General features: G+C 36.2%; 1 protein-coding gene across 1 annotated transcript; it reads right to left on the bottom strand.

Annotated features, from left to right (window-relative positions):
• Positions 1 to 5,739: 5,739 nt before the first annotated feature.
• On the bottom strand, positions 5,740 to 6,282 carry LOC140839050 (uncharacterized). The gene has a single exon (XM_073205681.1). It carries the CDS (start codon positions 6,280 to 6,282, stop codon positions 5,740 to 5,742), a length of 543 nt encoding a protein of 180 aa, XP_073061782.1.
• Positions 6,283 to 27,841: the final 21,559 nt, after the last annotated feature.

Below are 27,841 nucleotides of genomic sequence, written 5' to 3' on the forward strand. Positions count from 1 at the left end.
TAGAAAATAATGAGGTTGTTATAGTTTCAAATATTTATTGAACTCATTGAGAACTTGGTGGGACTCGACATGGTTATTCCTAGTGAGCTCTCGACTGATATTCTCTTGCTGTCACTGCTCCACTCGTTCGATGGATTTGTGGACAATTTTAATATGAATAAGCTTGATGCCACTCTTGAAGAGTTGGTCAACATTCTTGTTACTTATGAGATGACAATAAAGAAGGAAAATCATGTTCTTCTAGTAGGCTCGTCGTCCGGTACGGAAAAAAGGCCCAAAATAGAGGGAAAAAGTGTTCTGCTCCACCCAAGAAGAAAAAAGCCTAATAAAAAGCCATACGAGAAACCCACTTTGGGGCCCATGAAGCCTAATAAGTCAGAACATATATTTTTCCACTGCAACACGACTGTACATTGGAGACTAACTGCACATAATATCTTTTGGGGCCCATGAAGCCTAATAAGTCAGAACATATATTTAAATGGATCGTTAACATAAAATGTGGGTCAAATTTTCGCTTTTTAACATTCAATCAAATGTTACAAACTAAGCATAACACATGTCTCGATTTTATTACATCAACATAATATACAAACATAGGATACAACATTTCTTGTTTTAATCCATCCTCTGTAAACTAGTAGTGAAATACAGTACAAGATAAAAGTAATTCTACTAGTCCATCTGCTAGGCCCGTGATCACCACGCTATGTCCATCGCTCATCTCTGTCGTGACCCAGATCCTGCCCCACCTGTTGTTATGCACACATACAGACATAACAACAGCCGGAAACCCGGTGAGAACAAATCCCAGTATAAACATGTATACATGCGATAAAACAATCTAAAACATGAAACATGCTAATATGAATGTCATTCATATATAATGATGCAATGCGAGTCTAGTCATGTCTAGATGCGACTCGACTAAAACTCTAGGGATCCCGTTGTGAATAAGACGTCACTGTCTGTCACCTACCCTCCCAATCGAGGTGCTGTACGTCTTATTCCTAGACTTCGGCCTGATCTGTATCCACGTCTACAAAGGGGCGGTGATCTTCCCCTAAGCTGAGATATCGCCGAACATCTAGTAGTCTGCCTGATCTCCAGACTGCCCTATCTTAATGCATGAATACAAAATCTGTAAACAAGCATAATGCAATGCTACATGATCTGTAAACAAAGCATAGCAAGATCTGCATACAAGTTCTATAAACAATTCTATAACAATCATAATCATATCAAGGTATGAATAATAAAACAAGTATGTGATTTTGGTTGGGAAACTCAAATGTGATCTCATTTGAGTCATGATTCCCCAAACAAAACATGTACTATACCTTTCGTCGTAGAATCGCTGTCACGGTCGCCAATACGTATCTGAAATGGAAATGTTGATACACAATCTATCAATCTCTAATCTAAATCAACACATAACCAAGTCACTACGTGATCTCAATAAAATCTGACGGCATAACGACGTAATTCTCGATACCGGTCAATCCAATTCTCAACCAATATCAACATTATCTTATTCTCAATCATAATCCAATACAATATCATCCAAAACACAATAATTCTATCCCAACCATTCATAAATCATACTGAAATTCATAGGAAATGCATATGATATCCTTTCTTTGATCCGTTTACAAATATATCATGCTCAATACGTCAAGAACACAATATAACTATCATATTCTAATTTCCCAAACATCTGAATTTCGAAACCTGTTGAAATTACATAACACTTACATCACTTTGTAGCTAATAACGAGAGGAGCTCAAAACCGAAGTCGGATATGAATTTGGATGAATAAATCGTGAGATAGAGCAAGAACTCTCCTTCCTCCTTAAGTTTCCCTTTCTCTCTCCCTCGGCTGTGTCATCTGAACAAGGAGGAAATAACACCAGCTTTATATATATATCTCGCATGTTATGTAACACATGGTTCATTCTTCATAAGCCACGCATAACCGCGGGTGCGGTGCCCTTAGGTGCGCGGGTGCGCTATGGCTTTGGCAGAACTATGATTTTCCATAATGCATAGACCGCGGGTGCGGTCATGTAACTACCGCGGGTGCGGTGTAGCTACGGGAATGTTACTAATTTTCTGCTCATTGCACCGCGGGTGCGGTGCTTGTCAGACCGCGGGTGCGGTCTTGCACTTCTAAAATTTCATATTTTCCCGCATCGTTTCACCCCGTCTGTTCTTGCGTTTCGTAATCAACTATCTACAATAATCTCAGGCATTACATTTCTTAATTTCTGTCTATTCATATTCAATCTAGGGCATTACATATCTTGTCCAGAAGCGTTCTGACCATATTATGTTTTACATTTAAGTAAATGTCTCAATTAATTCTTCTTCTTGGGTATTAGATACCGAATGTGGTTCTCATCTATGCAATGATTGTAGATGATGGCGAGAAGCAAGAAACTTATAGATGGCGAGACATTTATGAGATCAGGGAATGGAACAAGGGTTGCTGCAATTGTCATTTGAGATGTTATTTTTATTTTAAACAATAATTTTAAGTTACTTTTTAGAGACATTTTATATGTTCCGAGTTGATTAAAAATATGATTTCTATTTTTATGCTTGATAGGAATTATTCTTCTTTTATTTTTGCTAAAGATATTTTTAATATCTACAAGAATGAATGTTTGATAGGAACCGACGAATTAATCAACGGTCTTTATAAATTAAAATTAAAAGATATTCCGTTGAACAATATTCAAGTATATATATATATATATATATATATATATATACACACACTTGAATATTGTTCAACGGAATATCTTTTAATCTTATATATATATATATATATATATATATATATATATATATATATATATATATATATATATATATATATATATATATATATATAAGATTATCCAAATCCCGTACAAATATGACATGCTAAACTAGGTCATATTTCCCAAAGAAGGATGGACAAACTAGTGGGAGAATGCATGTTTGACTTGTCAGACATAAATTCTCTACCTACTTGTGAATCATGTCTAAAAGAAAAAATGACCCAAGACTCCCTTTAATGGAAATGTGGAGTGTGCACATGGTCTACTGGATTTGATGCACACAAATGTTGTGGCCCACTAAGTGTTAGCATAAAAATATGGGCAATCCTACTTCATTAACTTTACTGATGATTATTCGATATATGAGTATGTGATAGGATCAGATAAAGGATAAGGAGTGTTTAGAAGGAGGCGGGTTTTGAATAAACACTCACGGTTTTTAACTCTTTTTCGAAGATTTGAATCAGTTTGGTGAGAAACTATTTCTCAAAATATTGTCAGTCGATAACAGTCAGTTAACAATTAAGTGCAGAATATAATTGACTGAAAGATAGAATATAGTAACTGAAAAACTTATAAAAGATGCACAAAAATTGTTTCTGAATGTTCGGAGATTTCAATTACACCTACGTCGTCACCCCTTCTATCACGAAGATAGGATTTCCACTAAAAGACTTTTGATCAATACAAGATTTGTACACACCCACTTCAGTTTGGACTTAATAATACCAAAACTGAAACTCTTAGTTTACAACTCAATTTTCTCGATTGAAAAACTTAGCACAACTGATCTCTAGGATTTCACAGTAATAACAATGTGCTAAAATTCTCAAAAGATAGCCTAACAGCTATGAATGTATATGATACGCATGAGCTAGAATTTCAGCAGAGTAACAATATGAAAGATTGCTAGTTCATTCTTCGCAACTGATTGTAAAGTTTCTTGATTCTCTTCAGCTGCTTCTCTCTGCTATTTATAGGATTCCCTCCAACGGTAATATTAAATAATATTTGAATCTTTATATCCGTTGAATGCCACGTCAATATCCTTCTGACAATCATACACTACAAGTTCTTAAATGCGGCGTTGCACTATTAGTTGTAGTCTGCTTTGTACTGTTGTCGATTGAATGCCCTTTTCAACTGATGAAGTCTTCAGCTGAATGATTAAGGTTGTTCAGTCCAACTGACTTTGTAAGTATTACCACAAAGATTTCCAGTTATAATGACCTCATCAGTTGAGTCTCTAACTGAACACGTGTGTCTGTCAAACTGAACTGAGAAATTATTGTCGCATAATTGACTGATGCTTATCAAGTTATACTTCAAATTCTCCACTAGCAAAACATCTTTAGTTGTAAAGTTACCATGGATAAGCTTACCCTTACCCATAATTTTACCTTTGGAGTTGTCTCCAAAACTGATTTTTGGTCCAGTGTATTTGATCAGTTGAGATAGCAGATTTGCATCTCCTGTCATATGTCGCGAACATCCACTGTCTAGATACCAAGTTGATTCTTTGCTTGTACCTGTTACCTACAATCACGCACAGTATATAATTTTGTTACACATATTCACTTGGGTTCTAAACTGATTAGTCCTTTAGGAACCCAGACTTGAATCAGTCTAACTGATTTCCCAGTTGCTGTATTCCAAATGGTTTTTTTCGAATTTTTAGAAGTATGTGTGTGATGTGAGGATGAAACAGTATGAATTATTTCCTTTTTCAACTGACTGTTCTTTTGATACCGTTTTTGAACAGGCTTACTGTTGTAATAGTTGTAATATCCATTCCTTGACTACTGATATTTGTAACAGAATCGTTTAGGAGACCAGTTTCTTGCATCAGTTGAACTCTCTGAGCTATATCCAATACCATATCGTTTGCCTTTGTTCTTATTCTTAGTCGATTGAACAGTTGATTTACTTGGTTCTGAATGTTCATTTACCATGGTTGATTTTACAAAGGTAATGTATTTTCCTTTGTTATTATTCAACTTTGGCTGAGTATCACTTACAAAATTTTCAACATGACTGTTAAAACCTAAACCAATTTTATCAGCAACTGATTTTTGAGAATTCTGCATTTCACTTAATGTAACTGAAGATTTGCTCCAAGCTTAAATCAGTTCAGAATATTTTGAAATCTCAGTTTTCAACTGACATAGCAAAGCTTGGTTCTCGATCAGTTCAGCGTTTTGCTTGGAAATCTCCCCTTTTGAATTTAACACTTCAACTGATTTATTAGTTTCAGTTTTGTTATCATTGGGATCATTTTGCTCAGCTTTGACTTTTTCAAAATGATCGAGCCAGTTTGTGATACTCATTTACCATGTCATGCAATGTGGCAATGAGTTCCTCACGAGTGAAATCAATAGAGCTAAAATCAAATTCCTGTTCACTTGATAAATCCAGTTCAGCATCATTTGCCATCAAGCATTTGACTTCCTCTTCATCATCACTTGAGCTGATTGGGATTTCTAATTGTGACTCATCACTGTCAGTTTCAGCCTATTTTGATTCTCTCTCCTCAGCTAAAAGCACTTCATGCTTTTTCTTGAATTACTTCTTGTCATCTCTGGTCCTTATTTTGTGCTCAAAGGGATTCTTTCCCTTATCAGTTGATACTCGAATGTCCTTCTTTGGCTTAGCGCAGTCTGCTATGAAATGACCGGATTTGCCATAGTTGTAGCAAACATATGATTCTTCTTTGGAGTTGTTTCTCTGGTATTGCTTCTGGAAGTTTCCTTGATTCTTCCTCATAAAATTTCCAAACTTTTTGACAAACAATGACATTGCATCATTGCTCAACTGATCAGCAGATTTGTCAACTGAACCAATTGGTTCCAGTCTGAGAGCAGTTAAAGCGGTTGTAGTTGCTGGTGTTGAGGGTTCTCCTTCTCTAGTCTGCAGCTAAAACTCATAAGCCTTCAAATCAGCAAACAGGTCATCGAGCTCAACTTTATTTAGGTCCTTTGACTCCCCCATCGCCATAGTCTTAACATCCCACTCCTTGGGAAGACCCCTGACAACTTTCAGTGTAACCTCTTTGTTGGAGTACACTTTTCCAAGTGCATTTAGTTCATTGATAATGCAATTGACTCTTTCGTCGTATTTATGCATTGATTCTCCAGCTTTCATCTTGGTGTTATCGAATTTTTGAACAGCAACTGACAGCTTGTACTCCTTGGTTTGTTCATTTCCTTTACAAAGCTGAATAAGTTTTTCCCATATCTCTTTGGCCGTTTTGCAAATTTTGATTTTGCTGAACGTGACTTTGTCCAGTGTTTTGTATAAGATTTCCTTGACCACATTATCCAAGTTTGCTTTTCTTTTGTCTTCAGTTGTCCATTCATCTTTGGGTTTTTCTATTCGATGAGGTGCCCCGTCAGTGATGGCAACTGCAGTGTTTGCTTTTAAATTCTTCATTGGACCATCAGTGATGACATACCACATGTCATCATCTTGTGCAGCTAGGTGAGCCTGCATTCTTATTTTCCAATCATCAAAGTCTTCTTTGGAAAACATTGGTATCTTGTTGAATGAAGACATTTGATTAGTTTGTAAGTATGAATATTCTGAGACAAGATTCAACTGCTCTGATACCAAGATAGGATCAGATAAAGGATAAGGAGTGTTTAGAAGGGGGGAGGTTGAATAAACACTCATGGTTTTTAACTCCTTTTAGAAGGTTTTAATCAGTTTGGCGAGAAAATGATTCTCAATATCTTGTCAGTCGATCATAGTCAGTTAACAGTTAAGTGCGGAATATAACTGACTGAAAGATAGAATATAGTAACTGAAAAGCTTATAAAAGATGCACAAAGATTGTTTCTCGATGTTCGGAGATTTCAATTACTCCTACGTCACCCCTTCTATCACAAAGATATGATTTCCACTAAAAGACTTTGATCAATACAATATTTGTACAGACCCACTTCAGTTTGGACTTAACAATTCTAAAACTGAAACTCTTAGTTTACAATTCAATTTTCTCGATGGAAAAACTTAGCACAACTGATCTCTAGGATCAAGTTTCACAGTAATAACAATGTGCTAAAATGCTCGGAAGATATCCTAACAGCTATGAATGTATATGATACGCGTGAGCTTGAATTTTAGCAGAGTAATAGTATGAAAGATTGCTAGTTCACTCTTCGCAACTGATTGTAAAGTTTCTTGATTCTCTTCAGCTGCGTCTCTCTGCTATTTATAGGCTTCCCTCCAACGGTAATATTAAATATTATTTGAATCTTTATATCCGTTGAATGCGAAGTTAATATACTTCTGACAATCGTACACTGCAAGTTCTAAAATGCAGCGTCTCACTACTAGTTGCAGTCTGCTTTGTACTGTTGTCTGTTGAATGTCCTTTTCAACTGATGACGTCTTCAGCTGAATGATCAATGATGGTAACCTTGCAACTGAATGTTTCAATTGATCAGTTTCCAACCGATCAGTCAGTTGACTAAGTAGATTAAGTTCGGCTGGTCTCAATTGTCTTAAATAACTTGCGCAATAATCTTCAGTTGGACAACTGTCAGTTCGTGATTAGTTAGTTCAATAGATTTAATCTCTTAGTTTGTCAAACCACCGAAATTAAGTTTCCAACAATTTCCCTCTTTTTGGTGTTTGACAAAACTTGTAAAGTATGAACTGATCAACTAAACTTGAGATAATCTTCAATTTCATTGTAGATAAAATAACTTTTCCAATGTACAGATTCGTACAAAGAATGAAATAAATGAAATAAGTATCTGTACAGATTCATACAAAGAATAAAAAATACATAATCTTCAAGTTTTCGACCATTCAACTGAAGTCAGTTGATCTTCATACATTCTTTTTCTTTCTTTTGTCTTCTTCCGTCTCTTTAATAATTTCCCATTTTTGTCAAGCACATCCACTTTCCTTGTTAATATGCGTATGTCTGCTGCAAAATCTGATACTGCATTCATCATAATGTTCTGTAGCAGGTCAATTCTTTTAGTGACCTTTTCTTCAAGGAAGTCAAATTGCCTGCCGCCTAGAGCTTGATTCTGGAAGTTTGATTCAATCAACAATCGATCTTTCTTGATTTCTTCAGTCTGGTTAAAAAGAGCAGTTACACTCTTGTTCAGCTGATTCAGTCTGTCTGTTGTAAACTCATAATTTGAATTGAGTTTTAAGGTATGTGCAAGCTGAGTAGATTGTATTGTAGAGATAGCATTCATCATACTGAGTAGGTTCGACTGAACGGTTTGAAGTTATTCAAATAATGCATCAGTGTCTGAAATTCTAGGAGACATAGCTCCGGAAGTTTCTGGAATCTGTTCCCTTTTGTTCTCTATTAAATACAACCATCGCACCGTCAGTTGGTTTTATTATATGTACAACTATCTCTGAAATATTTTCAGTTGAAGGGTCCTGGGGAGGGGACGATATAGATGGAAGAGTAGAAGTAGGAGAAGGTTCTTTAGTTGGTTCGACAACTGGTTCTTCAGTTTGTTGAAAGACTGTCTGTTCAGTTTGATACAAAATTGCCTGTTCAGTCACAATTTCTTACTGAGCTGGCTCTTCAGGTTGTTCAAAATGAGGTTCCTCAGCTGGTTCTACAAAGATAACAGTTTGAACAGCTGGATCTTCAGTTTCAAGCACATCTTCAACTGATCTAGTATTGTCCAGTTGAATATCTAAGGTTACTGATTTGATGACCTCATTCAGATTTTCCCGAGATAATTCAGCTTCAGTACATGACGTTGGATCAGTAGTTGAAGATTGAGGAGCAATAGATGAAGTTGGAGGAGCAACTGATGGGGAATGTTCTGTTTCCTTTGGAGAGATTTCAACAGTTGAGTCTTTGGGTGGCTTTTGAACTGACTGTCCATCTGGCTCTTCATCAGATGATAAGTCTTGTGCAGTCGCTGGAATGATCAGTTCTTGATCCATTTCTCAATTCTTGATTCGCATCTGTAAGCTGCTAAGATCCGAGTCCAATTGATTGTGTACTACTGTGTCATCAAAAGTAGTTGGACTTGAAGGATCAAAATTTTGACGCAACTCAGCAACAATATTTTGAAGCTTCTTGTCTCTCAGTTGATCAAATAAATAACTCTTGCGTCCTAGAGCCTGAACAACTGTTGAAGCTTTGACTACTCTCAGAACAGCAGCCTCTAGTTCAATAAATTTCTTCAGTTTACTCTTCGACTGAAGCTGTTTAGAAAAAACTTCAGTTTTGAATCTTACCCACTCATTGTAGGTTTTGAGTTTCTCTGTTGCAAATTCATCGATCTCTTGCCAGATGAGATCAATATGCGTTTGAATCACATTGGTTGGTCTTGGTTCTTCTTGCATCTTCCCTTTGCTCTTGGGGTCAGTTAGAACATGGGGAATGCTCAACCCTGTTGTTGTTGCATCAATTTTCTCTCTGATCACTATCCCCTTAGGTCTGGCAGGAGGTAAGGAAGTGTAGCAAGTAATAGTAATTAATGGAGCCTTAACTCCAAAAATTTTCTTCCTGTCACTAGATTTGGTGACTTTCTTCTTTGGCAAGATGACAGATAGTGGCAACTGATCCTCAGTTGAGGATTCAGCTGGAATAGCCTTCAATGGGACATCCTTAATAGGCTGTTCAGCTCCTGACTGCATCAGTCAATCAGTTGGAATGGTTTAAACTGTAGCAGTCGGCTTGGTCTTCAAAGTCCGTGGCTTCTTTAAAACTTTAGGAGGGGTTCTCTCAGAATCAGTGTCACTGACAATCAGCTTGCGCTTGATTGTCTTATTTTGAGCCTCCATCCTTGCTTTCTTGACTGATTTGGGAGCTCCTTCCGTCCCAATTTCTTTCTTCACCTTAATGAACTGCTCAGGTGACATGTCCAGTTTTTGCTTAGGTAGCTGGACAGACTTGGAATTGAATAACTTTATTTTTGATGACTCCTCAGAATCATCAGTTACCATTCCTTTAACCTTCAGCTGAAGGCGGAGCTGTACTGCAAAGCCCCTTGACTACTTTGAGGACTGAAACATATTCCTCAGAATCTTGAAAATTATATTCATCGAGTTCATATTCTTTTTTGCCATGATTGTAGTCATAGCCTGAAACTTCTCTAGAGTGAGGGCAGCAAATGATCCTGCCTTTTCCAAGAGGCCCTTGGCTACAATAACAGCCAACAGTTGAACCTTTGGCTTCAGTTCCTTCTTAGGATCAGACACTTTGATCTTCTGACCAGCAGCAGAGAGGGTATTTTGCATCTCCTCAGTATCAGATGCCTTCACCTCAGAAAGATCAGATAGCCCATCAGCAGGCAGTTGGAAGAGATTGCAGAAGAACTCGTCCTCAATGATCAGCAACTGACGATTTACAGTCGATGCTATATTGCTTCCTTGAGTGACATAGCCGGTGGCGTAGAGTTCTTGAACTTCTTTAACATAAATTTCTTGGGAAGATACTCCCAGAAATTGCTTCAGACCGGCTGCTTCCAGTTTCAGAAAGACATTCTTGACTACATCATCCTTTACAGTGAAGACTGAGTCGAAATCGATTGCCATGGCATTCATGAGGTGATCTGGGATCTGGTTTGACATTTGATTGAAGTAAATCTGCGAGAAAAGTATGCTGAGGATAGAATTTTTCTTTGAATGCTTGAATGTTCACGTAGGAAGATGAACTGAATTGAAGCGGGGTATTGTACTTATGTATGTGACTGTTCAAATTATTGGACACGTGTCAGTTCAGGAGAATTTGAATTTAAAAGCGTGTACGTGTGCTAAAACGTGTGTAATATTTTAAATGGTGCAAATGGGTCCATGTTTTAAAACACTATTAATCATTTAATGCGAAAACTGACAGTCACGTCACTTGATTTGGAATAAAATATGATTAATTAGTTAACTTATATGAGAAAATTAGTTGAATTATCAGCTGAACGATCAGTTGTGAGGCTGAATCAATTCAGGTGAAAATTCACTAACTACTGTCTTCTCAGTTAACCTCTTAAAACCGATATTCCCCCTTAATTACGAAAGATTAAGCGACAAAAAGAGTGACATAATAAAATAAATCTTATGCTTCAGAAGATGAAACGTCGAGTGTACTGATAACGTCCTTTCATTTGTTTTGAACCTGTGTTATAAATAGAAGTAACTTGGTTAGTCTTAACACATTAGCAACTAAATATTTCAAGAGATAAAATGGAAGGTGCAAGCAGCTCAAAGGTTCCAGACATGGTTGATGAGTTTATGGATGCAGCACTGGAACCGGGAAGACTGCTATGGAAGATGAAGTCTTCCACAAGGTTCTCCGATTCTGGAAGAAGCTCCAAGATCTTCAGTTTCTTCAGCGGGGAGGAGCAGTTGCCACCCCCGAACGGGTGGCACAAATGAAGAAACATCAGCGGAGTTTCCACGTCGTCGATGAGGTGGACATCTTCACAGATGAAGGTGTCTACTTGCTGATGCTGAAGAAGGAGAAGTGGACTCTGAAGCAAATAGCTATTTCAGAGGGCTTCCTGAAGACTACCACAGGGGTTTTAACCGGTTGGTTGACCTCGTGGCGGTCTGTTGATAAAAAAGAAATAAAAAATGTACGCGCAAATTATAATAAATAAATTTTTTGATTATTTTATCATTGTCTTTACTTTTCTGCAAACAAACCGCTGTTAAATGAATATTATGCAACTGAAAATACTTCAACTGAAATGATATAAACTGGAAACTAACTGACTGAGTAATTAACATATGATAACAGACTCAGTAAAAAAAATGATAATAACCATGATATAATCAAGTTAAATCAGTTAAGCCAAGTATATTGCGAAAGTAAGAAAACTTAGTCTCGGGTAGTGGTTTGGTGAAGATGTCAGCTCCTTGTTGTTCAGTTGAAACATACTCCAGTCTGATGGCTTCTTCAAGGCACGATCTCTGATGAAGTGATGCCTAACATCTATGTGCTTGGTCCTTGAGTGAAGAACTGTGTTGTAAGTGATAGCAATCGTGCTAGTATTGTCACAAAATATGGGAGATTCGATGGAAATAACTCCATTATCTTTCAGTTGTTGCTGGATCCAGAGCAGTTGAGTACAGCAGCTTCCAGCAGCAAGATATTCTGCTTCAGTTGTGGAAGTAGCTATGAATGTTTGCTTCTTGCTGAGCCAAGAGATCGGTCTGTCCCCTAGAAACTGACATGAACCACTTGTACTTTTATGATCTAGCTTAAATCCTGCATAATCTGCATCTGAATATCCAACTAAATTGAAAGAAGAGTCTTTAGACTACCATAACCCAACATTTGTCGTGCCTTTAAGATGTTTTAAAATACATTTGGCAACTGAAAAATGCGATTGCTTAGGGTTTGATTGAAATCTAGCACACATACATACAACAAATACAATATCAGGACGACTGACCGTAGGTACAATAATGAACCTATTAAACCTCTGTAGAGTGTCGCCTCAATTGATATTCCTCCTTGATCAGTGTCCAGTTTTACTGATGAACTCATGGGAGTACTTGCAACTGCACATGATTCCATGCCAAATTTCTTGAGCAACTACCTCATGTATTTAGTTTGACTAATAAAGATACCAGTCTCCAATTGCTTCACTTGCAGTTTAAGGAAAAATGTCAGTTCACCCATCATGCTCATTTCAAATTTGTCCTGCATCAACTTAGCAAATTTCTCACATAATTTGGGGTTAGTTGACCCAAATATGATATCATCAACATAAATTTGCACAATTAAAATATGATCATTCTTAGAAAATTTGAACAATGTCTTGTCAACTGATCCAATGGTAAAATCATGATTAGTTAAGAATTTTTAAAGTGTCTCATACCAAGCTCTTGGGGCTTGTTTAAGACCATATAGAACTTTGTTCAAATGATATACATGATCAGGAAAATAGTGATTGATAAAACTTGGAGGTTGTTAAACATAGACTTCTTCTTGCAGTTGACCATTCAGGAATGCACTCTTTACGTCCATCTGATAGACTTTAAAATTCTTGAATGATGCATAGGCAAGGAATATTCTGATTGCCTCCAGTCTTGCAACTGGTGCATATGTTTCATCGTAATCAATTCCTTCTTCTTGCATGTATCCTTGTGTTACTAGCCTTGCTTTGTTGCGCACAATTGAACCATCTTCGTTCAGTTTTTTTCTGTACACCAATTTTGTGCCTAGAATAGTTTTTGAAACTGGTCTTGGAACTAGGTTCCAGACATTGTTATGGGTAAACTGATTTATCTCTCTTGCATAGCATTTATCCAGTTAGGATCAGCAAGGGCCTCGTCAGTTTTCTTTGGTTCCAATTGTGAGACAAAAGCATAATGGATAAACAAGTTAAGTATTTGATTTATTGTTCTTACCGGGTCAGATGGATCACGTATCACCAATTCTGGTGGATGTGATTTCTTCCATCTGAGTTCAGTGTTTGCTGCTTCCATATCAGCAACTGCTTCTGTTGGCAACTGAATGTTTTCAGTTTCAGTTGGAGCTGTATCAGTTGGAAACTGAATATTATCTGTTTGCTCCACCAACTGATTATCAGGAGCAGGTTCCTGTTCAACAGTTTGATCTAATATCTTTGGTTCGGGAGTTTGAAGGATATTTCAATTGATATGATTTTCTTCTTCATTATCATCCTACAAACTAATCTCTATAAATCGATCAACTAGCTCAACTGGATCAGTTGACTTATCAGTTAGTACAGTTTCATAAAAAACAACATGGATAAATTCTTCAACATTTAAAGAATTTTTATTGAAGACTCTATATGTTTTGCTAACGGAAGAATACCCAAGAAATATTCCCTCTGCAGTTTAGCATCAAAGGATTTTAAATTTGTTTTACCATTATCAAGAATAAAACATTTGCAGCCAAATATCTTGAAGTAAGAAACCACACTTTTTCTTCCATTCCAGATCTCATATGGTGTTTTCACATGATTTTTGTTAATCATTGATCTGTTCTGAGTATAACAAGCAGTGTTTACTGCCTCAGACAAAAACCTTTGAGAATTACCAGAATCAACAAGCATTGTTGTAGTAGCTTCTTTGAGGGTCCGATTTCTTCTCTCAGCTATACCATTTTGCTGAGGTGTTCTAGCTGCTGAGAGTTCATTCTTGATTCCAGTATTTTGTAGAAAAGTTGAAAGATTTTGATTGATGAATTCAGTCTCTCTGTTAGACTTTATTTGATCAATCCCTACTGATTTTTCATTTAAAGGTCTTTTGAAGAGCTTAATCAGTTGTGCAGCAGTTTGACCTTTTGATTTGAGAAAAATTACCAAGTAAATCTTGAGAAATCATCTACAACCACTAAGGTGTATTTCATTCCCCCTAAGCTCATGAATGGTATAGGATCAAATAGATCCATATGTAACAGTTCTAAGCATCGGGAAGAAAATTTACAACCCTTGTTCTTAAAAGAAGATCTTACTTGTTTTCCAAAATGACATGCTGAACAAATTTTGTCTTTTGAAAAATCTATTTTGGGCAAACCAGTTACAAGATCGTGGTTACTCAGATAGGCAATAGATTTAAAGTTTAAGTGTTTCAATCTCTTATGCCATAAACAGTGTTTAGAAGATTTGGAAGCAAAGAAACATACTGGTGCATAAGGTTGTTCAGTCCAACTGACTTTGTAAGTATTAACACAACGATTTCCACTTAGAATGACCTCATCAGTTGAGTCTCTAACTGAACACGTGTGTCTGTCAAACTGAACTGAGAAATTATTGTCGCATAACTGACTGATGCTTATCAAGTTATACTTCAAATTCTCCACTAGCAAAACATCTTTAGTTGTAAAGTTACCATGGCTCAGCTTACCCTTACCCACAGTTTTATCTTTGGAGTTGTCTCCAAAACTGATGTTTGGTCCAGTGTATTTGATCAGTTGAGATAGCAGATTTGCATCTCCTGTCATATGTCGCGAACATCCACTATCTAGATACCAAGTTGATTATTTGCTTGTACTTGTTACCTGCAATCACACACAATATATAATTTTGGTACACATATTCACTTGGATCCTAAATTGATTAGTCTCTTAGGAACCCAAACTTGAATCAGTCTAACTGATTTCCCAGTTGCTGTATTCCAAATGGTTTTTCTCAAATTTTTAGCAGTATGTGTGTGATTTGAGGATGAAACAATATGAATTATTTCGTTTTTCAACTAACTGTTCTTTTGATGCCGTTTTTGAACAGGCTTACTGTTGTAATAGTTGTAATATCCATTCCTTGACTACTGATATTTGTAACTGAATCGTTTATGAGACCACTTTCTTGTATCAGTTGAACTCTCTGAGCTATATCCAATACCATATCGTTTGCCTTTGTTATTATTCTCAATCGATTGAACAATTGGTTTACTATGGTTCTGAATGTTTTACCATGGTTGATTTTACAAAGTTAATGTATTTTCCTTTGTTATTATTCAATCTTGGCTGAGTATCACTTACAGAATTTTCAACATGACTATTAAAACCTAAACCAGTTTTATCAGCAACTGATTTTTGAGCATTCTGCATTTCAGTTAATGTAAATGAAGACTTGTTCCAAGCTTGAATCAGTTCAGAATTTTTTGAAATCTCAGTTTTCAACTGACATATCAAAGCTTGGTTCTCGATCAGTTCAGCGTTTTTCTTGGCAATCTCCCCTTTTAAATTTAACACTTCAACTGACTTATCAGTTTCAGTTTTGTTATCATTGGGATCATTTTGCTCAGCTTTGACCTTTTCAAAATGATCGAGCCAATTTGTGATACTCATTTACCATGTCTTGCAAGGTGTCAATGAGTTCCTCACTAGTGAAATCAGAAGAGCTAAAATCAAATACCCGTTCACTTGCTAAATCCAGTTCAGCATCATCTGCCATCAAGCATTTGACTTCCTCTTCATTATCACTTGAGCTACTTGGGCTTTCTGATTCTGACTCATCACTGTCAGTTTCAGCCCATTTTGATTTGCTCTCCTCAGCTAAAAGCTCTTCATGCTTTTTATTTAATGACTTCTTGTCATCTCTGGTCCTTATTTTGTGATCAAAGGGCTTCTTTCCCTTATCAGTTGATACTCGACTGTTCTTCTTTGGCTTAGGACAGTCTGCTATGAAATGACTGAATTTGCCATAGTTGTAGCAAACATATGATTCTTCTTTGGAGTTGTTTATCTGGTATTGCTTCTGGAAGTTTCCTTGATTCTTCCTCATAAACTTTCCAAAATTTTGACAAACAATGACATAACATCATTGCTCAACTGATCAGCAGATTTGTCAACTGAACCAATTGGTTCCAGTCTGACAGTAGTTAAAGCGATTGTTGTTGTTGGTGTTGAGGGTTCTCCTTCTCTAGTCTGCAGCTCAAACTCATAAGCCTATAGATCAGCAAACAGTTCATGGAGCTCAACTTTGTTTAGGTCCTTTGACTCCCTCATCGCCATAGTCTTAACATCTCACTCCTTGGGAAGACCCCTGAAAACTTTCATTGCAATCTCTTTGTTGGAGTACACTTTTCCAAGTGCATTTAGTTCATTGATAATGCAACTGAATCTTTCGTCGTATTCATGCATTGATTGTCCAGCTTTCATCTTGATGTTATCAAATTTTTGAACAACAACTGACAGCTTGTTCTCCTTGGTTTGTTCATTTCCTTTACAAAGCTGAATAAGTTTTTCCCATATCTCTTTTGTCGTTTTGCAAATTTTAATTTTGCTGAATGTGACTTTGTCCAGTGTTTTGTATAAGATGTCCTTGGCCACATTATCCAAGTTTACTTTTCTTTTATCTTCAGTTGTCCATTCATCTCTTGGCTTTTCTATTCGATGAGGTGCCCCGTTAGTGATGGCAACTACAGTGTTTGCTTTTAAATTCTTCATTGGACCATCAGTAATGACATACCACATGTCTTCACCTTGTGCAGCTAGGTGAGCCTGCATTCTTATTTTTCAATCATCAAAGTCTTCTCTGGAAAACATTGGTATCTTGTTGAATGAAGACATGTTGATCAGTTTGTAAGTATGAATATTCTGAGACAAGATTCAACTGCTCTGATATCACTTGAGGATCAGATAAAGGATAAGGAGTGTTTAGAAGGGGGGTTGAATAAACACTCACGGTTTTTAACTCTTTTTCGAAGGTTTGAATCTGTTTTTCGAGAAAGTGATTCTCAAAATCTTGTCAGTCGATCACACTCAGTTAACAATTAATACTCTTTTTTGAAGGTTTGAATCTGATTTTTCTTGAATGACTTCTTGTCATCTCTGGTCCTTATTTTGTGCTCAAAGGGCTTCTTTTCCTTATCAGTTGATACTCAACTGTCCTTCTTTGGGTTAGGACAGTCTGCTATGAAATGACCAGATTTTCCATAGTTGTAGCAAACATATGATTCTTCTTTGGAGTTGTTTATCTGGTATTGCTTCTGGAAGTTTCCTTGATTCTTCCTCATAAAATTTCCAAACTTTTTGACAAACAATGACATTGCATCATTGCTCAACTGATCAGCAGATTTGTCAACTGAACCAATTGGTTCCAGTCTGAGAGCAGTTAAAGCGGTTGTAGTTGCTGGTGTTGAGGGTTCTCCTTCTCTAGTCTGCAGCTCAAACTCATAAGCCTTCAGATCAGCAAACAGGTCATGGAGCTCAACTTTGTTTAGGTCCTTTGACTCCCTCATCGCAATAGTCTTAACATCCCACTCCTTGGGAAGACCCCTGACAACTTTCAGTGCAACCTCTTTGTTGGAGTACACTTTTCCAAGTGCATTTAGTTTATTGATAATGCAATTGACTCTTTCGTCGTATTTATGCATTGATTCTCCAGCTTTCATCTTGATGTTATCGAATTTTTGAACAGCAACTGACAGCTTGTTCTCCTTGGTTTGTTCATTTCCTTCACAAAGCTGAATAAGTTTTTCCCATATCTCTTTGGCAGTTTTGCAAATTTTGATTTTGCTGAACGTAACTTTGTCTAGTGTTTTGTATAATATTTCCTTGGCCACATCATCCAAGTTTGCTTTTCTTTTGTCTTCAGTTGTCAATTCATCTCTGGGCTTTTCTATTCGATTAGGTGCCCCGTCAGTGATGGCAACTGCAGTGTTTGCTTTTAATTTCTTCATTGGACCATCAGTGATGACATACCACATGTCATCATCTTGTGCAGCTAGGTGAGCCTGCATTCTTATTTTCCAATCATCAAAGTGTTCTCTTGAAAACATTGGTATCTTGTTGAATGAGGACATGTTGATCAGTTTGTAAGTATGAATATTCTGAGACAAGATTCAACTGCTCTGATACCAAGATAGGATCGGATAAAGGATAAGGAGTGTTTAGAAGGGGGGAGGTTGAATAAACACTCACAGTTTTTAACTCTTTTTCCAAGGTTTGAATCAATCAGGCGAGAAACTGATTCTCAATATCTTGTCAGTCGATCATAGTCAGATAACAGTTAAGTGCGGAATATAACTGACTGAAAGATAGAATATAGTAATTGAAAAGCTTATAAAAGATGCACAAAGATTGTTTCTCAATGTTCGGAGATTTCAATTACTCCTACGTCACCCCTTCTATCACGAAGATGGGATTTCCACTAAAAGACTTTGATCAATACAATATTTGTACAGACCCACTTCAGTTTGGACTTAACAATGCCAAAACTGAAACTCTTAATTTACAATTCAATTTTCTCGATTGGAAAACTTTGCACAACTAATCTCTAGGATCAAGTTTCACAGTAATAACAATGTGCTAAAATGCTCGAAAGATAGCCTAACAGCTATGAATGTATATGATACGCGTGAGCTTGAATTTCAGCAGAGTAACAATATGAAAGATTGCTAGTTCACTCTTCGCAACTGATTGTAAAGTTTCGCGATTCTCCTCAGCTGCTTCTCTCTGCTATTTATAGGCTTACACCTCCAATGGTAATATTAAATAATATTTGAATCTTTATATCCGTTGAATGCCACGTCAATATACTTCTGACAATCGTACACTGCAAGTTCTGAAATGCGGCGTTCCACTACTAGTTGCAGTCTGCTTTGTACTGTTGTCGGTTTTATGTCCTTTTCAACTGATGACGTGTTCAGCTGAATCAATGCTGGTAACCTTGCAACTGAATGTCTCAACTGATCAGTTTCCAACAGATCAGTCAGTTGACTAAGTAGATTTAATATCTTATTTTGTCAAACCACTGAAATTAAGCTTCCAATAGTATGTCTATTTGATGAGACACAAATCTGAAGCATTTGAAAAATTCAAAGAATTCATATCAGAAGTGGAAAAACAATTAGAAATGAGTATTAAGACACTTTGATATAATCGAGGTGGAAAATACTTGAGTACTGTGAATTCTTGGATTATCTAAAAGAGAACGAGAGTATCTCACAGTGGTTTCCACTTGCGACACCACAATTCAATGATATTTTTGAACGTCGTAATCGAACTTTGATGGACATGGTTCTATCTATGATGAGATTCACGGAATTTTTTACATCGTTTTGGGGCTTTGCGCTTAAAAATGCGGCAATTTTGTTGAATAATTTCCATACAAAAGTAGTGGATAAAACACCACATGAGATATTGTTAGAAACTGAATTCCGGTGTTTGACTAAAAGATAAACCAACTGAACTACGCAATTGAATTTAGCTAAATGATCGACGCATTTGAATTATAATTGAACAGCTAGCTGCTCTTTCAGCTGAACAACTCTTCAGTCATTCTCGTCAACTGACTCTTTACCAGCTGATCTCTCAGCTGTACACGTCATTAGTTGAAAGCAACAACCGACAAATAGTACAACTACCTGCAACTTGTAGTGGAACGCCGCATTTCAGAAAAAGCAGTGTACGACTGTCAGAGTATATCGACGTGTCAATCAACAGTTAGAATATTCAAATATCCTTTAATGTTACTGTTGAGAGAAAAGCCTATAAATAATCGAAGATAGCAGCCGAAGAAACTACAACTTATTTCAGCTATTACATTCTACTTGTTGTTACGTTGCAAAAATATTTACTCACATTCAGAAGTTAAAAGCTCACGTTTACTAGTTATATCAGTAGCATTCAAGGCTACATTCTCGAGCTTAAATACCACTGTGTAATCTTTGATAAGTTTTTCTAAGTTGTGATAAGATCAGTTACCATCTGTAAAAGTGTTATATACTAAGAGTTTCAGTTGTGGCAAAGTGATAAGTCCAAATTGAAGTGGGTCAGTGCATTATCTTGTATTTGATCAAAGTCTTTTAGTGGATATCCTATCTTCGTGATAGAAGGGGTGACGTAGGAGTTATTCAAGTCTCCGAACATCCAGAAACAAATTGTGTTATCTTTACTTCAGTTATTATTTTTCAGTTAGATACTCTATCTTTCAGTCAGTTTATTTTCCGCAACTGTTTCATTCAGTTTAACTGATTGTCATTGACCGACGTGATACCTAGTATCTGTTTGTAACAAAACTGAACTCAAATTGTCGAAGAATATTTAAATTTGAGGAGTGTTTATTCAACCCCCCTTTCTAAACACTCTTTATTCGTTTAACCGATCCTTTCATATATGGATGAGAAAAAACTCCCAAATATTCGTACTTGAGAATATGAGGACATCCTGCTTACATAAAGAAGACTGTTGGAGACAAATTGGATAGCAGATCCATTTTGTGCTACTTTGTGGGAAATACAAATAATTCTGTTGGATATTATTTCTATCATCCCAAGGAAGAAAAATTGTTTGTTTCAAGAAATGTCACCTTTTTAGATAAAGAATTTCTATTAGATAGAAAATGTGAGATGATAGAACTTGAAGAAATTCGAGATGCTCCCTCAACTATAGAAGTTGAACCTAATCCCCAACAGCCAGTAGTTTAAGTACACGCACCTAGAATGTCTGATATGACTATCAGATTACCTGCTAGATATACAATTCTTCATGAACAAAGCCATGATGAACCTTGTGGTTGATGTGATCCAATGAACTTCAAAGAGGTGATATCTAATATTGATTCATACAAATGGCTTGAAGCCATGCAGTCTAAAATGGACTCTATGTATTCAAACAAAGTTTGGACATTAGTGGATCCATATGAGGGAATCATTCCCATAGTATGCAAATGGATATACAAAAAAAAGCTTGGGATATATGGGAAAGTGTTGACCTTCAAAGAAAGAATAGTAGCAAAATGTTATACTCAAAGGCAAGGAATTGATTATGAGGAAAATTTTTCACCAGTTGCTATGTTTAAGTCTATTAGAATACTACTAGTTATAGCAGCATGATATGACTATGAGATATGAAAAATTGATGTAAAGACAACATTCCTCAACGGAAACATTAAAGAAGATATTTACATGTCTCAACCTGATGGATACAAATCAGTAGGAAGTGAGCATAAGGTATGCAAACTTCATAGATCAATATATGGTCTCAAGCAGGCGTCAAGAAGTTGGAACATTAGATTTGACAACACTATTAAAGAATTTGGTTTTGCTAAAAATCTTGATTAACTATGTGTGTACAAGAAAGTTAGTGGGAGGCAGTGACATTCATAGTAATTTATGTTGATGATATTCTATTCATTGAGAATGATGTAGAATTACTGCAATCAACTAAAGTATGGTTGTCAAGTAAATTCTCCATGAAAGATATGAGTGAAGCATCCTATGTATTGGGATTACAAATCTATAGACATAGATCAAAGAGGATGTTGGGGCTCACCCAAACCACTTATATCGATACCATTTTGAAAAGATTCTCTATAGAAGAGTCTAAGAGATGATACTTACTAATGTGTCACGGTGTTACTCTATATAACACAATGTGACCAAAAAATAATGAAGAGATGGAGATGATGACATGTATTCCATATACGTAAGCCATTGGTAGTATAATGTATGGTATGATATCAACATGCCTTGTTGTTGCTTACACTCTAAGTGTTACAAGCAGATAGCAGGCGAATCCTGGTCCAATGCATTGGAAGGCTGTGAAAGATATTCTTAAGTAGCTAAGGAGGACTAAGAACTTGTTCATGGTCTACGAGGGTGGAGAATTAAAATTGGAAGGCTACACTTATTATCTAGCTTCCAAAGTGACATAGATGATTCGAATTCGACATCTGGCTTTGTATTCATGCTCAATGGTGCAGTTGTCTCTTAGAAGAGTTCCAAACAAGGCACTGTTGCGGATTCCACCACTGAAGCTGAATAGATTGTTGCATCTACTGCAGCCAAAGAGGTAGTTTGGATGAGAAATTTTGTCCAAGAGTTGGGTGTTATTCCCAATGAAGTTGATCCAGTCCCCATGTACTGTGACAACACTGGTGTTATTGCACAAGCAAAGGAACCATGGTTTCATCAGCGATCAAAACATATACTGAGAAAATTCCACATCATCCGGGAGATTGTGGGAAGATGAGATATTCACTCGAGAGAACTGTCTTTGCAGATAACGTTGTTGGTCCACTTACAAAGTCCTTTCCATGACCATTGTTTGAGAAGCATCGCGAAATAATGGGGTTAATGTTTATTTATAGTTGGCTCTAGGGGCAAGTGAGAGATTGTTAGAGTTGATGCCCTGTAAGCTAAAGATTGGGTAAAGAATTTATTGACTCAATTGTAATAATTGTCTTTATTTTAATATAATTTACATTTCATGGTTTCATCTTTCTTTATCTGTATACCTATGCAATCTACATAGATAAAGACATTGATCACACTTTAATACAAATGAACTCTAATTCGATCTTGGAACTCATATGCAAATGCTGTATATTCTAAATTCATTCTTTGTCGATTCAGCCGCCTAAAGACACGGATAAATGTCACTTGAGCTTGAGACTAAAATTTGTAATGTTGTGTATTGTGTTTCATGGACTTTCCAAGTGATTATCATTCATCGAAAGAAAAAGTTCATGTTTATGATTGTAGATCATAAGTCCTTACAACCTGGAACAACACCAGTGCTCTACATACTAGGATTGTGCTTCTGGACACGAGAAAATCGATTTTCCAACATGTATATGCAACACCCACGCATCCACCCTCAACTATAATAACTAAATCATAAATCATCAGTTCACCCATATGGATTTTGATTTTTTTTTTTGTAAAAATCCCTTGACAGTTTTCATTTAACGATCGTATTTAACATAAAAAATTAAAACATAATGCGATTCCATTGAATCATTAAAGAACCGAATTGACTTGCCTTATTATTATTATTATTATTATTATTATTATTATTTTGTAGAGATGGTTTGAAGATAATTTTGTTGGGGGTCTTGCCTCTCACATCCAAAGAGGAGAGAAAGTTTAAAATTTATTTTTTTCACATAAAATAATTGAATGCTTGTATGATCAAATCATGCATATATGTATATATAAAAACATCCATCAGGGTTCAAGAAATATTAACTCCAAACGATTCATGTTTGGGTTTAGCTTTAATTATTTTGATTTTTATGCGGAGAAATCTCTTATTGTAAATCCCTAAGTTTAATGGATCTTTGCTTCTTGATATTCTTGTGAACTTCTTAATCAAGTCCATGATTGAATTTCAAATCCATTCACTTGATCGCACTAGAACAAATGAGATTTTGCGTTGAGACGAAAAAATATGATCCCGCGAATCCCTAAAATTTAGGGCAAGAGTTCGGCCACCACCTAGATTGAGAGTGTATTTTTCAAAAATTATGGTCAAAGTCTGTATAGAAATAAGCTCTCAATGACTATCTGTAGATGTGTGACCAAAAACATGTAGGTCACCAACATGTTTGATTGACACAGGACTTGTAAAATCCAAAACAATCAAAACTCTTCACATGAATTAGAAGCAAAGTTTGGTTCAATTCATAATCTCAATCGATGATCCAATATCACCGATGTGACAAATATAAATAGCCTGTTATTTACAATATGTGATTTATTTTCTACCCACTAAACATTTTCAGGGCTACTGCCAATTTTGGAACATTTATACACAAATTAGGAAATTGTACTATTTTTAGCAGTCTCTGAAATGTCCCTTCCTTTTTATAGTTTAAAATACTACTAATTTTTTTTTATAAAAATTTTCCTCCAATTTCGAAACCATTCAACATAAAAACTAATATTTAAAAATCTTAAATGCATAAAATCCATAAATTGTCAACCACAAATCGTACGTCAATTTTAAAATAATCCCAATAACTAAACTTCAATTAAAGCATAAAGTCTTTAATAACATAATACTCAAAATTTTTACTTCAAAACATTAAATACTAAGCCAAAGCGAAAAGTAAAAGTCCCTCGGGAGTATACCGCTGGACCCGATCCAGTCAAGCGTCAACGCCTCCCACAAAAACATCCTCACTTGCGACCATCCAAATCTAGTGATTCTAATAACTCATCACGTTCTAACCATACGTAACAAATAATACATATCAGGCACACACATTTAAAAAGCATACTTTTATTTAAAATAAGTTGGCATAAAACTCGTAAGCGTAAATAAATCATAAATCATTGAATCATAAAGCCTTTCATCATCGTATATCATTTTAGGTGAAGTTTCATCCTTGAAAGTGACTATATCATATCATCATGTGGTCGAATGATCAGTCTAGCTATACCAAGTACCTGGGGATAGGGCGTCAACAACTCTCGTCATTGGACCATGGCCAAATATGAGAATACGATTGTCGGGCTCCCTCTATGGCCTTCTACCATAAACAATCTCCTTCCAGGGCCTTTTCTCTCAAAATATCCTCAATCATATCCTTTATATCCTAGCCAATTCACATCCTTCAAAATTTTTTTTCTTTTCCTTTCATTATTAAAATATGGTTTTATTCCAAAAGTTGCTAAATAGCATTTTTCAAGAAAATCATACAGTATTTTCATATATCATAAAAATTTCATATGTTCTTCATAAACATTTTAAAATATCATTTATCATGTATTATGATTCTTCGACACACTGTCAGACCTTTTGAACTACTCGAGACGTAAAATGATCATTTTACCCCTGAACCTCGAACTTCCTAATTTTTATTTTTTCTTACTTTTAGTGACTTGAGAGCGTATCCCAATTCATCATATAATCTTAAGTTTTACTTCTAATATATTTTTTAGAATTAAACCCGAGCCTTTAAATTTAATGACTTAATAGCTAAATCGTAAAACTTTTAAATTCAAATTAATTCCAAAACTTAATATTTTATTCCCAAATTTTAAACATAGACTTTTAATGTAAGGCCCGAGAAATTAATCTGGTTAATCTGAAAAGATTTGGAAATGATTATTATAATCATAGATGATAATTGATATGATTATAGACGGAACGAATCGGACGGGTAAAGACGATAGAAAATTTAAGAGATGCAAAGAGAAGTCCCCGCGTACATGCGCGACATGTATCGGCGCACATGCGCGAGGAAGACAGAACCATGCGCGCACATGCGCGACTTGAATGCGTGCACATGCGCGGAAGATCCAGTAGCATCGGCGCACATGCGCGAGATAAGGCGCGCATATGCGCGACCCGTCCAGAATGATCGGCGCATATGCGCGACATAAATGGCGCACATGCGCGGGTTGGGCAGAGTGATCGGCGCATATTCGCGGCAACGATGGCGCATATGCGCGAGCAACACGGTGGCATGGTTAAGGCTCTCGGCGCATATGCGCGGAATTGTGCGCGCATATGCGCCGGTCATGCAAAACATGAACAAGCCACTTGTCCTTTGGAGGTGCAACGTGTATATATATATATATATACAAGCAATTGTTCTTCAGAAATAAGAAAGAGAAACCGAGGGAATCTTCGGGTGAAATTTAATTTGCGAAGAATCCGTTCGTCTGATTTTGAATCCGACTTCGGTATCGTGTTTCTAGCAACGCAGGATACAACTGGACGTAAGTTTTGTTACGTTTAGACATGTTTTGAATTTATGATATTGTCAGAACTGAATATGAATCAGATATGATGTTTCTGCTACCGTAGACATTATAGAAGTGGAGTCAGATTAAAGAACAGACCGTTTCTGTAATTGTTATGATTTTTGGAAGATATTAACTGAGATTCTATATCAGAATTGTGTTAGTATTCAGATTATGAATTGTATTGACACAGATTATGAGTTCCAGTATTATATTTGTGATGTTCAGAACTGACGGGGTTATTCAGATTGTATTGTTATGCCGTCGAAACATCAGTTGATTTAGATTGATCAGATTCAGATATGATTTCGATTGTATTACAATATCGTTGATATAAATCAGATTGTATTTTGTTCAGATATTGATCAGATTATGTACTGAGTCGAGTATTGATCAGAACAGATTGGGAATTGAGTTATTCATTGATACTATGTATTCGATATTGTCTTTTCAGATTGGATATGGACAGATTTGAATACAGGTCATCGTCTTCGTCAGACAGGGAAGACAAATGTATAATTCATATGATATCTGGGAAGACATAACTCAAATCAGATCTCATTTGAGTTTCCCAATAAAATCACATACTTGATTATTGTTTATCTTTTGATATGATTATGATTTGTTTATAGACTTATATTCAAATCTTTTGAAAAGAACATGCTTTGTTTATATATTTTATTCATTGCATTTGAGATAGGAAAGTTTGACAGATAGTCAGACTTCTAGAGGTTCGGTGTATCGTTACATAGGTGCAGACACCCTCCTATTGTAGATTACTCGATACAGATATGACCGAAGTCTAGGAATAAGACGTACGTCACCCCGATTGGGAGGGTAGGTGACAGACAGTGACGTCTTATTCACACTGGGATCCCTAGAGTTATAGTTGAGTCGAGTCTAGACATGATTTGACTAGATCTGCATGTGTTTATGGATGTGGTTTCATAGACTATGAAACCCATTTTTATATTGCTTTCAGTCATGATAGCATGTTTTTATGATATAATTTGAGCAGCATGTTTATCTGATTTGAGTTGCATGCTTATTTTGAGTTGATTTCACAGATTATGAAATCTATTGGTTTTAAGTTTATTCATGATAGAATATTTCATGATTTACTTTATGTATATGCATGTTTACCATGTTTTATACTGGGATTTATTCTCACCGGAGTTATCCGGCTGCTGTCTTGTTTTGTATGTGTGCATGACAACAGGTGGGGCTGGATCGGGGTCAAGAGGATGAGGAGAGAAGAAGAGTTAGCGTGGCGATTCCGGACTTATTGGAGACTTGGTTTTATTACTTGAATTTAGTAACTGAACCTTAGACTTAGTTTGTATAGTATTGTACTTTTAAACTGAAATGTATTTTATACTGAGATGTATATTATTTAGATTCCATTACCTTCCGCATTTACATTTTAAAAAGAAAAATTTTTAGACCCTGTTTATCAGAACTGATATTAAATCCCAACGATGATTAAGAAAATGATTAGCGTCCGGGTCCCCACATTTAATCCCTAAAATAACCTCGTGAACCACGTACCATCTCCCGTGAACCACGATTCGAGCCCCATCTCTTTTCCTAGCCATTTTCAAACCTATTTCTTCTAAACCAAGTTGCGAAGCTAAAACTCTTGAGCCATCCTCGAGCCACCTTGGACCAAACCACTTCCAGACCACTAGCCACCCTCCTGGACCCTACTGACCGTACTGTACCAGCCCCTGACCAGCTGCACCAGCCCCTTCGCATCCTAAAACCTATCCGATGGAAACATCCCAAAACGTACATGGAAAACCCTAACTTTCAAGCATCCACCATACACATCCTTCACTTGGTTCCAGCCTTGATTTAACACTTAAACGACACTTTTTACAATCTATAAACGTCTCGTATTGACATCAATCCCCTTAGAATTTATAACACGTTTCATATATGCGTATAAACGTAAAAACTTTGAAAATAATCTCAAAAACGTTAAATAATTTGATCAATATAATTTTCATGCTTCAAAACATAAAACACATATATTATGATTTGAATGGTGCAAAAAAAATTTTTAGAAACTTTTCTTTGCGATTAAAACGCTTGAAATATGAATATCGAAGCAGTGGAACGTCAATGACGA

The sequence above is a fragment of the Primulina eburnea genome, chromosome 8 (assembly GCF_022965805.1).
Source record: "Primulina eburnea isolate SZY01 chromosome 8, ASM2296580v1, whole genome shotgun sequence".
NCBI classification, from domain to species: Eukaryota; Viridiplantae; Streptophyta; class Magnoliopsida; order Lamiales; family Gesneriaceae; genus Primulina; species Primulina eburnea.